This window comes from Arachis ipaensis, chromosome B09 (assembly GCF_000816755.2).
Source record: "Arachis ipaensis cultivar K30076 chromosome B09, Araip1.1, whole genome shotgun sequence".
In the NCBI taxonomy this organism is placed as follows: domain Eukaryota; kingdom Viridiplantae; phylum Streptophyta; class Magnoliopsida; order Fabales; family Fabaceae; genus Arachis; species Arachis ipaensis.
This window is the reverse complement of record NC_029793.2, coordinates 30547337-30559404: the sequence shown is the minus strand read 5'-3', so window position 1 is coordinate 30559404 and position 12068 is coordinate 30547337. Positions and strand designations below refer to the sequence as shown.

The 12068-nt window shown below is 37.5% G+C and overlaps 2 protein-coding genes across 2 annotated transcripts; both read right to left on the bottom strand.

Moving 5' to 3' along the window:
* On the bottom strand, positions 1261–1686 carry LOC107615352 (extensin-like). Its single transcript, XM_016317421.1, has one exon. The coding sequence runs from the start codon at positions 1684–1686 to the stop codon at positions 1261–1263; it is 426 nt and encodes a 141-aa protein (XP_016172907.1).
* On the bottom strand, positions 5811–7001 carry LOC107615353. Its single transcript, XM_016317422.1, has one exon. The coding sequence runs from the start codon at positions 6999–7001 to the stop codon at positions 5811–5813; it is 1191 nt and encodes a 396-aa protein (XP_016172908.1).

Below are 12068 nucleotides of genomic sequence, written 5' to 3'. Positions count from 1 at the left end.
CCCCCTTTTGTCATCAAGGGTGGAGCAAAATGATCTAAAACCTGCAATAAAATGTTAGTGCAAAGTCCAAAACAGGTAAGTAACTAAAATTAAGTGCAACAGTTGTTATGAGTATTACAGCATCCGAAATAGACATAGAGTAGTTCAAAAGTAAACAACAACAGTTTTAAGAGACAAAATTAAACAAAAGGCTGCAGCAACGTGAGACCAATTCAGACATCTAATCATCCTCATCAGAAGCAGCATCTTCTTCAGGATTAGTGGCAGTATTGTCATCCTCTTGGAGGTTGTCAATGAATTTCAAGAAGACTGCCACTCTATCTCTGGATTTTCTGAGGAAGTTTTCATGCTTGGTGGCAAGTTTTCTTTGCTCCTTACTCATAGCAATCAAATGGTTTGAATAGGAGACAAACTCCCGCACTACATCCTCAACAACCTCATATAAAGCAGATTTGTGTTTAGTGGAGGCTGAAGTACCCGTGGTAGAAGGAGGAGGAATGTCTTCTGGTTCATAGTCATCATCATCATCATCAAGAACCACCCTTTCAGAATGAGTGGGTCCCTTTTTCCGCTGTTTCATTGAACCACCTCCTTTTAGATAAGAGTGTCTATTTTCATATGACTTATTTGACAAGTGAACACCAAAATGTTCAAAAATACAGGTTAAGAACATGCCATATGGAAGATCTTTATCCTTCTTCTCACTTCTAACACAATCAAACATATATCTTACCATTAAGTAAGCAAAAGAAATTTCAGTTTTTGTGAGAATAGTATACAAAACTAGAGTATCAGTGTAAGACACCCTTTGATATGAGCCACTCTGGGGAAGGATGATATGGTTCACTATGTGGTGGGATTTGTGAGTTGGAGTGATGCCATCAATCAAAGAAATATGTTCACATATATAGGCTAGAGCATCATTGAAAGAGAGACCTACCCCTTCATCCCACTTACCAGATGTATAGGCACATGCACCAACATCAGTGTATTTCAGAGAATCACTGATGGTTTCATTATTTAGAATTATGTCACGGCCTTTTACATAGGAATAAATACCTCCCTCATGGTAAGTCATGTTTACATAAAATTCCTTGACTAAAACTGGGTAAACTGATTTTTTGATTTTAAAAATATAATTCCAGTCAAGAAAAATAAGATTATCAACTTTTTTTTCAGATTTGGTAAATCAACCAAAAAGGTGGGACATAAGGTACGGTGAGCAATGACACCCTCATAGAAATCATTATTCTTGACAGATCAAAAATGATGAGGATTGTAGTTTGAGTGGGAGGTTATGAAGTGAGCTTTGTGTACAAAAGGGTCTACGGAAGGCTCTTTAACAGATTTGAGAAGGATTCGAGTTTTACCTCTTTGAGGACGAGAAGGAGCAAACCTAGGTTTAGGTCTAGTGGGTTCAGACGCAAGTTCCTCTGCAGCAGGACGCTTCCCTTTCGAGGTGCTTGGCTTGGAAAGAGCGTTGGGAGGAGCAGTTGGCTTGAAAGAGGGAGGAGACCTCGAAGGATTCTTTGTGCGAGCCATTGGATCTGTGTGAGGAGGTGAAGTAGGAGGAGAAGGTGAAGGTATAAAGGTTTGGTCTTGGGATCGTGTAGAGGGTTTTGATTTCGTTGGAAGCTTGAGAACCTTTTCATGGGGAGGCTTTTGCAGAATGGTTTTCTTCCTCATTGGTTGAACCTTGGTTTTGAACGAGGAGCACTAATGGTAGTGGGGAGAAACTGAAAAGGTGGAGGAAGGAGTTATGAAGGGAGAAGTCAAAAGGTTGGTAACCGCACCAAAAAAAATGTTTCTTGAAACATGCAACTGCATCACCTATGATTTGACCTTGAAAAGACTTGACATCATGAAAAAGTGATTTGATTTGAAAAAAATAAATATTTTAAAAGAATAAAAACTGATTTAAATAAAATTTTTTCACTAAAGACAAAATACACAAAATCACAAGAATTTAAAGAAACACATTGGATCATCACATGTAACACTCATTGGGCCTAGAGATAGTTATGTTTAAGGAAACATATTGGACCACTCAGAATCTGAACTTTAAGGTTGGCCCAGATGATTCAGCACGTGTATTAGAGCTTAGAAATTTAAGTTCAAAGAGATAATTCTTCATTTGCCCAGAATTGTCTCATCCCAACCCGTGAGACAAAAACTTCAACAAACACATCAGCAATGTGCAAACAATGAATCATGACTTAAAATTCCTAGATTAGTCCTAAGCTTGCAAAATCTGTCTTCAGCTAGAGGTTTGGTGAAAATGTCTACTAATTGATCTTCTGATTTAATAAATTGAATGCTAATATTCCCTCTTTGAACATGTTCTCTTATTGAGTGAAATCTCACCTCAATATGTTTATTTCTAGAGTACAAAACTGGATTTTTGAAAATATTGATGGCACTCATATTGTCACATAGCAATGGAATATTTTCAACATTTAATTTATAATCAGAAAGTTGAGTTTTCAACCAAATAAGTTGAGAACAACAGGAAGAAGCAACAATATACTCGCCTCTGCAGTGGATAAAGCCACTGTGGACTACTTCTTACTAGACCAAACATTTAGGGACTTCCCAAGAAAATAGCATATGCCTGATGTACTCCTTCTATCCACTCTATCTCCAGCAAAATCTGTATCACAATAACCAACTGCAGAAAAATTATCAATCTTAGGATACCATAGACCACAATTGGATGTGACATGAACATATCTAATGATCCTCTTTACTGCTGAAAGATGTGACTCTTTAAGTTTGGATTGGAATCTAGAACACATTCCAACACTTTAAACAATGTCAGGTCTAGAGGAAGTTAAGTACATAAGAGAGCCAATCATTCCTCTATACCTAGTCTCATCTACATCTTTCTTAGTTTCACCCTTTTCTAATTTTGAATTAGGGTGCATGGGAGTTCTTATGGGTTTGGCATTTTCCATACCAAATTTCTTAACTAGTTCCTTGGCATACTTTTCTTGATGAATGAAAATACCATTTTCAGTTTGCTTAATTTAAAGCCCAAAGAAGAAGTTAAGTTCACCCATCATATTCATGTCAAATTCATTTGTCATGAGTTTTCCATATTCAGTACAAAGGGATTCATTTGCTGATCCAAAAATGATGTCATCAACATAAATTTGGACTAGAATGAAAGAATCATTAGAGTTCTTAATAAATAGAGTAGTGTCTGTGGTGCCTCTTTGAAAACTATTTTTCAAAAAAAAAAAAAGAACTAAGTCTCTCATACCAAGTCCTAGGAGCTTGTGTTAATCTATAGAGAGCTTTGGAAAGTTTGAAAATATGGTTAGGAAATTCTTTATGTTCAAAACCAGGTGGTTGTGCCACATACACTTCTCTATCTATCACGCCATTCAAGAATGCACATTTCACATCCATTTGATACGATTTAAAACCACAATAAGCAGCATAAGCTAAAAGAAGTCTTACAGCTTCCATTTGAGCAATAGGGACAAAGGATTCATCAAAATCTATTCCCTTTTCTTGGTCATATCCTTGTGCCACCAATCTTGCTTTATTTCTAGCAATGCTTCCATCTTCACCCAACTTGTTCCTGAATATCCACTTGGTTCCTGTCACTTTCTTGTCACTTAGCTTTGGAACTAATGTCCAAACTTGGTTCTTTTCAAACTCATGATGCTCTTCCTCCATTGCCTTTACCCAGGATGGGTCATCAAGAGCTTCCATGATGTTTTGAGGCTCCATTTGAGAGAGAGAAAAGCAATGTTTGTTTCTTCATTTACTTTTCTAGTGGAAGAACGAGTTTTGACACCTTGTGAGACATCCCCAATGATGAATTTCTGAGGATAGTTCTTGAGGAATCTCCATTCACGAGGTCTTGTGGACTTAGTAACAGGTTCATTCATTGAGGGATTCAATGAACTAGTGGTTTCAAGATGTACACTAGATTCATGAGACAAAACAGAATTGTCTCCTGCAGGATTTTCTTCAGCTGCAATTTCAGATTCATTTTGTTCAGAATTTTCACTCTCATGATTTTGGCCATTTTCACCATCCTTCTAAACTTGATTATCTGCATCACAATCTTCCAAAATGCTTTGAACCAAGTTAGTGTCACAAAATGTAAGATGTATGAACTCCTCAATTATTCTAGCATCTTGATGATATACTCTATATGCTTTACTAGTTGTGGAATATCCTACAAATAAATACTCATATACCTTTGGATCAAATTTTTCTAAATTATCTTTGTTATTTAGAATAAAACATTTGCATCGAAAGATATGCAAGTAATTTAAGTTTGGTGGGTGACCCTTCCAAAGTTCATATGGTATTTTCTTAAAAAATTTCCTTATGATGGTTCTATTCAAAATGTGGCAAGCTGTGTTAACCGCTTCAGCCCAAAGGAATTTTGGAACATTACTCTCACAAAGCATAGGTCTTGTCATTTATTGAATACTTCTATTTTTTCTCTCCACAACACCATTTTGTTGTGGTGTCCTTGGACAAGAGAAGTTGTGTGATATTCCAAATTTCTCACAAAAAGATTCAAATAATTGGTTTTCAAATTTAGTTCTATGATCACTTCTTATTGAGGTGATCTTTAAATCCTTTTTATTTTGAACTTTCTTGCTAAAAAAATCAAAGGCCAAAAAGGCTTCATTTTTGTGTGCAAGAAATAAAACCCAACCAAACCTAGACTAGTCCTCCATAATTACTAAACCATAATGTTTAACACCTAAGCTTTGAGTTCTTGTTGGACCAAATAAATCAATATGTAGCAATTCAAGTGGTCTTTTAGTAGAGATGTTTTTCTTTGATTTAAATGAACTTTTTATTTGTTTTCCCATTTTACAAGAATCGCAAGTGATGTCTTTGTCAAATTTTATCAAAAGAAGACCTTTTACTAATCCTTTCTTAACAAGCTTGTTTATTTGAAACATGCTAGCATGGCCTAATCTCTTGTGCCATAGCCACTTTTCAGATTCTTTGGAGTGGAAACAGGCTACATTGTGATCCTTTAGTTCATCAAGTGTAAGTCCATATACATTATCACAACGCTTAGCTATAAACAACACATCATTGGTCTTTTCATCTACAACATAGCATTCTAATCTTTTAAAAGTCACTAAATAGCCCAAATCACACAATTAACTTATACTCAAAAGATTATGCCTTAAACCATTAACCAAAAAGACATCATCAATGAAAGTAGAGTGATTATTACCTATTTTTTCAACAGCAACAATTTTACCTTTTTCGTCATCTCCAAAGATCACAAAACCTCTATCATACTTGTTGAGTTTGATGAAGAAAGTTGACCTTTCAATCATATGCCTAGAACACCCACTATCTAAGTACTACATATCTTTCTTTTACTCAATTAACCTGGGTATCCAAATTAATTTGGATCCTTTGAACTTAATCCACCTTGGTTATCCAAGTGCATTAAAGTCACACACAACATTGTAAGTTTGGTTTTCTACTTTTCTTTTTTTAATGAAGCATTGTAAGTAAGAATGACCTATTTTCTTGTAATTAAAGTAATGATTTTCTTATGCATGTTGCTGAAATTGATTTGAATTTTGATGTTGGAAAAGATTTAGGACTTGAGTTTTTCTGGTTTTTGGAAGATGTGCATTTCTTTTGACAAAGTGATTTTTGTTGTTATTGTTCCTTTTTGCAAAAGCATTCAAACCAGAATTTTTGAAAGCATATGGGCCTTTTAAAGATGAGGTTCTGTTTTGAAAAGATGAATTTTTGAACGTAACCTCATTAGTTGAAATATAGCCCAGACCCGATTTGTTTAATATAGGTTAAGTTCTTAAAGATGATTCAGTTTCCTTAAAATAAGAATTTTCAAATTCCTCTTCATTGGTGGGAATGTGTCCCATACCATATTTGTTAATGAAGGATCTTGTTTTTGAGGAAGAGGCCATGAATTTTGTGGAGGAGTTATCAAAAACTGCATCATCTTTTATCACATATCCTAAACCAGATTTTTCAAATAATGGTCTTTGATTTGCAAGTAGTTTGTCCAAGTTACTAGAGCTATGAGCAAACTTTGCTAAATCACTATTCAATCTTTTAATCATTTCATTTAATCTTTCGTTTTCAGCAACTAGCTCTTGAGAAGGATCCACAATGTGCTTTCCTTTTAGTTTTTTAAGTTCAGATTTCAGAAATCTATTTTCTTCAATAATATCCAAAGCACATTCGTTTTCCTTCACTTTTTCTTTCAAAAAATCATTTTCAGCTTTTAATATTACTTTTTCAGATTTATATTTATTGTATTTGTTCCACAGTTTTTTAGAATTGAGGGTGAGATCATCAATGATAACATGTAAATCATCTATAGATAAATCATAACAATTTACCTCATCGAGTTGATCATCACCAGCCATGAAGCAGATTTGAGCTTCGCATTCGGAGTCTTCTTCCTCATCTGAATCATTTTCAAGATCCTCCCAAGATGCCATGAGTACTCTCTTCTTTTCTTTCTTTCCTTTATCCTCCTTTTTGAGTTTCGGACAATTATACTTGAGATTTCCAGCCTCCTTGCAATGGTGACAAATCACTTTATTCATGTCCTTCTTGTACTCCTTTGAGCTTGAACCTTTGTACTTGCCTTTGTTCCTCATTAGCCTTCTAAGTCTCCTAGCAAAAAACACAAGTTCATCATCTGAAAAACTGTCACTAGAATCACTTTCTTTTGATTCAACTCTTAACTTAAGGGCTATTCCCTTTTTCTTTGAGTCTTGGTTCGTGTTTGTGGTTTCATATGCAAGGAGTTTCCCTCTCAGCTCATCATATGTTATGGGACTTAGATTATTGCTTTCGGCTAGAACAGTGACCTTCATTTCCCATTCCTTTGTGAGGCTTCTAAGGATTTTTCTCACTAGAGTTTGTTCTGAGTAGGTTGTACCCAAAGCATCAAGGTTGTTGATTATGATTGAGAATCTCTCAAACACTTCATCAATACTTTCTCCATCCTTTATGTTGAACATCTCGTACTCTTTTCACAGCATATCGATCCTCATTTTCTTGACCTGTTTAGTGCCTTCGTGTGTAACCTGGAGTTTCTCCCAGATTTCTTTAGCTATCTTACATCTAGACACCTTTCGATACTCTTTAAAGTTGATAGCACAGTGAACAAGGTTGATGGCTTTAGCATTCAGCTCGACTTTCTTCTTGTCATCTTCATTCCATTCAGTTTCTTCTTTTGGAGTCACCACTCCATCAACACTTGTTTTTGTTGGAATTTTAGGGCCGCTTACAACAATCTTCCATATGTTGTAATCAATGGATTGGATGAAGATCTGAATCCTCTCTTTTCAGTAGGCATAGTTCTTCCCGTTGAAGAAGAGAGGCCTGTTGTTTGACTAGCCTTCTATTAGAGTGTAGGAAACTGTGGGTGTGCCCAAGTTGTTTGCCATTGGGCCTTTACTCTGACCGGTGAAGCTTGATTCTTGAGACCTTGGTTCTAGATACCAATTGAAGGTTGTAGAAGGCTTAGAGAAGGGGGGTTGAATCTACGACATTCTTTTATAATAATGAAATAAGCCTTTACTTATAAGCTTTCACTTAGATTCTGTTTGACCTGTGCAGCGGAAACTTATGAGACAATTTTGTTTTGCCTCATAAATATCAGAAAATAGAATATAAAGAAAGAGAAGAAGAATGACACCAGCATGTATCCTGGTTCAGTTGCCTTGTGCAATGCAACCTACATCCAGTCTCCACCACAACAATGGTAGAATTTCCACTATAGTTAAAGTATTACATATACCAATTTCACAGGATTGACACAATCCTTTCCCTCTCAAGTTCTATCCTAACTTGACTTGGTTATGCTAATACCTAACTCTCTACTCTAAGTGCCAACCCAACTTAGAAAGGGGTACCTCACAGGTACAAGATACAAGACATAATAACCAACCTAAAGAAATCTGAAATAACTCTAGGCTTTTCTCTTAAGTGTATCACTCAGCCTTTTGTCACTCTTTGGCTTTTTTTTTTGAATTCTCTCATTCAGCCTTTTACCACTCTAGAAATTACAGAAAGATATACATTAACAGGAAATTACAATCTGTAAAACTTGAAGGAGATTGATGCTTCAACGGCCTCTTTTGCTATGAGTTGTACCAGATTGAGCAAACACTAATCAAGTTCTTCATCTTAGCGGAATGCTTCTTTCTTTAGATAGCACTTTCCAAAATGTTGAACCTTCTCAGGAAGCTCTCAATGAAACTCTAACTCTTGTTCTTTCTCCTTGTCTTCAGAAGGAAGAAACTTTTTGTATCTCCTTCCATGTTGCTGAGTTACTTTCTTCTAAGTCAACTCCTCAAATTGTGTGCTACCAACTTATCATTTCACTATTTTCAATTAATCATTAAATTAGGAACTTTGAATCTGAGCCTTTTTGCTTGACCGAAAGCCTCAAAGAAGCAATGGAAAAGTTGTTCAATGGTAAATCCAGATCTGAACCCTTGAGCTACAACTTTGTCCCCCAAGAAACAATTGTGACCATTGATTCACAGCAGTGATTATCAGAAATCACTTTCTCCATTTATCACAAATTGGAGTAGCAGAGTGTTGGAGTAGGAGTGAAGAAAGTAAATTGCATGCAAATAGAAATAAATCACCTTTAGCTTCTGACTTAGCTTGAAATAGTTTGATTTGGGTGATTAGACCTTTGCCTTTTGGATTAAGCTTTCTTTTTCTTTCTTCTATGGTGAATGAATGAGGAACGAAGCTTTCTCTCTCTCTTTTCTTTCTGGTTCTTTTACTGAAGCAAACATGTGAACTTTGGCTTTGGAGATCTTCAGCTTGATGGACTCTTCATGGACTTGGGTTGGATTTGTTTTATTTAGCCCAGCAGTTTTCTTTGCATTATTTTCTATGTCCTTCGTTGGTTAGAAAGACCCACCAGCAATGATTTTGATTCCTTGCATTTGGGCTGCTATTTCTTTTAATTTGATGATTAAAAATATAATTAAAAATAATGTTTGTCATCATCAATTTAAATTAGTTAATTTTTTAACTCAACAGAAGGGTTAATCACATCTCCTTGAAAAATCTTCTAAACTAAACCCCATACATCCTGCCCCACTACATCCCAGTACTCTTTGAAGAAGAAAGCTTGGAACCATTTTGGCCCTAGGAATTTGAAAGGGCTCATGCTATCCACTGCTACTTTAACTTCCAAGACTGAAACTGGCTTTAAAAGGTTCTCACAAGCTTCATGGCTGAGACAAGGCCTCGGAAAATCCCTCAAACAGTCCATTTCCACCGGCAATTAATTCAGAATTCAAACTAATTCAAAAGAAAACTAAATCAAATCAAATCTCATTCATTAAGTATTCTCAGAAAGTTTTTTCTTCAAGATAAGCCCTCCTGATCTTCTCCACAATTGGAAATTAATGCTTGATTTCATGGGTTTATGCTAGGCCTTGAGTTACTCACCAAAATGCTTGAAGAATTCAGAAATTGGTGAGTGAATTGAAGGCCCTGGGGGTGGTTTGTTTGGTGAGTTATATGCACCACCATGCATACAATGCATAGGCCACAATTGAAGAAGTTTGGCCTCTATTTTGCACCCCACGTATAACACAGGATACCCCACGTTATATGTGACGAGCGGTGTTCCGAGGGTTACCTGAAACTGTGGGTCGATCTCGGACGAGATCTTCTGTACTGATCGGAGAGGACGGGTCCGGCTTGTGCATGGCGGCCGGAGCTGTCGTGTCCGACTTGTTGGACTGGCAATGCTGCTGATCCTCTGTCACTGGAGGGTGGTGGTACCTGCAAGGGACTCCGATACTTAAGTTAGCAAGGGTATTAAGCAGGTTTTATATGGAATCAGAGTATGAGTTATACCTGGGTGCTCCAGAGTATTTATAATGGTGTGGAATGACCTTCCTGGAGATAAGATAGTTATCTTATCTTATCTTTGAGTGCGGTTATCTTATCTTCAAGGAAACCTCCCTTTTCTCCCTAGGGTTGGGCTGCCTTTGGGTTTGGGTCGTGCTCCTCTGTTTGGGCCCTTTTTTGGGCTTTCCTGGTGATTTGGCCAAGCTCTCTGAGAAGAGGTCAGATGGTCCTGTCCTGAAGAGGTCGGTCGACTTGTCGTAAACATCCCGGGTCGAACAGCTCGACCTAGGGTATGAACAGTGCCCCTGCTCAAGCTCGGTCTTTCTTTTGAAGTCGAGTTTTTCGATTTCTTTTGGGGAAGCCGGACTCGAGCATTTTTTGCTGGGTCTGTTTGTGGAACTTCCTTTAAGTAGCTTTAAATGTGTGACGTTTCTTCTTGTAGCTCGCATTTTACATTTTCTTGGGAACGTGCGAGGGTTTTAAAAAACCCATTAACTCCTCCCTTCGCCGTTTCCTTTTTCCACTTTGAAATCTTTTCAAAAAAGCTTTCGCTTCCATTTCTTTCCTCTTTGCTTATTGCAATTTCTCTTCTGCTCGCCGTAACTCCACCTTTCTTCGTTTTTCTGTCTTTGCCTGAGCCTTTTTCGCGCTTCTCTTCATGGAGTCATTGGTGGTTACTGGAGCTTCCTCCATTTGCAAGGCAACTTCTGGATTTTCGCCCCTCTCTCGTCGGTTCCTCTTTCAGGTTGGTTCTTTCTTTCTGCTTCTTTATTTGTTCTATCCTTGGCAAAGTTCCGGTTTTTGCTTGAGTTTGTGTTTGGAAGGCTAGAGCCTTTTTGTATTACCATGCTTGATTGTTACTGTAATGTGTGCTTTCTGGTTTTCTCTCGACCTTATGTATACTCTTGGGTGGATGACAGTTTTGAAGGTCCTAGGGTTTTTGCATGTTGTCGCTATTTTTCTTGATCGTACTTCTGATGAACTACTGTTTGCTTTTCAAGAAAGATTTCTCCTTTGACGATTTTTGCTTATGTTAGTGATTTTTTTGATAAACTTGTAGAAGATGCTCGATTTTTTGGTGTTCTGCTTTGATTTTCTTTCTTGTGTTGTTACTTGTTTGGAATGGGAACATCTTTCTTTGCGGAGGATTTGTTGGGGTGTAGCCTAGTAGACTTTTTCTGGGACCTTGATGTGTGTCTTGGGGCTTTCCTTTTACTGTTTGTGTTGCTCGAAGTCATGTTTGTCCGAGATGTTTTCATGTCGCCCGAGCTGTTTTGGTTAGTAATCCATTTTCTTTTTCTTGCTGTAGGACTAGTTGGCCATGTCTTCTCGCAAAAATATTGTTGAGACGTCTTCCAAGATTCTTGAGGGTATGTCCGACTGGCTGGACTCCCTCGTGTTGATGTGTGTCTCCATGGTAAATGCTGAGTTCTGTGCAGAGCTGAGAAAACGTCATAGGATTTGTAGTAGTCGTGCCCAGGAGAAAGATTATGAGCTTGTAGCACCTGATTCTGATGAGAGGGTTTGTTTCCCGACCTTGGTTCATGGGGAGCGTCCCTTCTTTTATGTCTATGACTATTTTTTCAGCTAGCTGAACATTACTTTCCCTTTTACTTCCTTCGAGACTGACTTATTGTGGTCGTGTAACATTGCTCCATCCCAGCTCCATCCGAACTCTTGGGGTTTTATCAAGATCTTTCAGTTGCTTTGCCAAGAGTTGGATGTCAAACCTTCCCAAACTCTCTTTCTTTACCTCTTTATTTTGACTAAGCCCGGAATTTCCTCCAAAAAGAAAGCTTCTTGGATTTCCTTTCGATCTGCCCAGGGACATAAGGTGTTTGCTATGTATAGCGAGTCCTTTAGGGACTTTAAGAATTACTTCTTTAAGGTCCGAGCTGTTGAGGGAGCTCGGCCATTTTTCTTAGAGTCGAATGGTGAGCCTACCTTCCCCTTGTGTTGGCAAAAGAATGTCGAGGTGTCTCGGTACTCATGGAAGATGCTTGATGAGGTTGAGTAGGCCTTTGTACATGTGTTGGAAGACATTTGGGGGGAGCCTCCTCATCTCGATACAAAGAGATATTTAGGGGACCTTTCTCTTATCCGAGCTGAGTTGGGTAGTGACCAACTTCCTTTTGTCTTGTGTTACTTTGTTTTTTGCTTTTATTTCCAGCTTGTAACCTGTTTCTATGGTTTGATTTTGT

Excerpts from the sequence above, each read along its gene's own strand:
- LOC107615352 (XM_016317421.1), bottom strand. The coding sequence starts at position 1,686 with ATGAGGAAGAAAACCATTCTGCAAAAGCCTCCCCATGAAAAGGTTCTC.
- LOC107615353 (XM_016317422.1), bottom strand. The coding sequence starts at position 7,001 with ATGTTCAACATAAAGGATGGAGAAAGTATTGATGAAGTGTTTGAGAGA.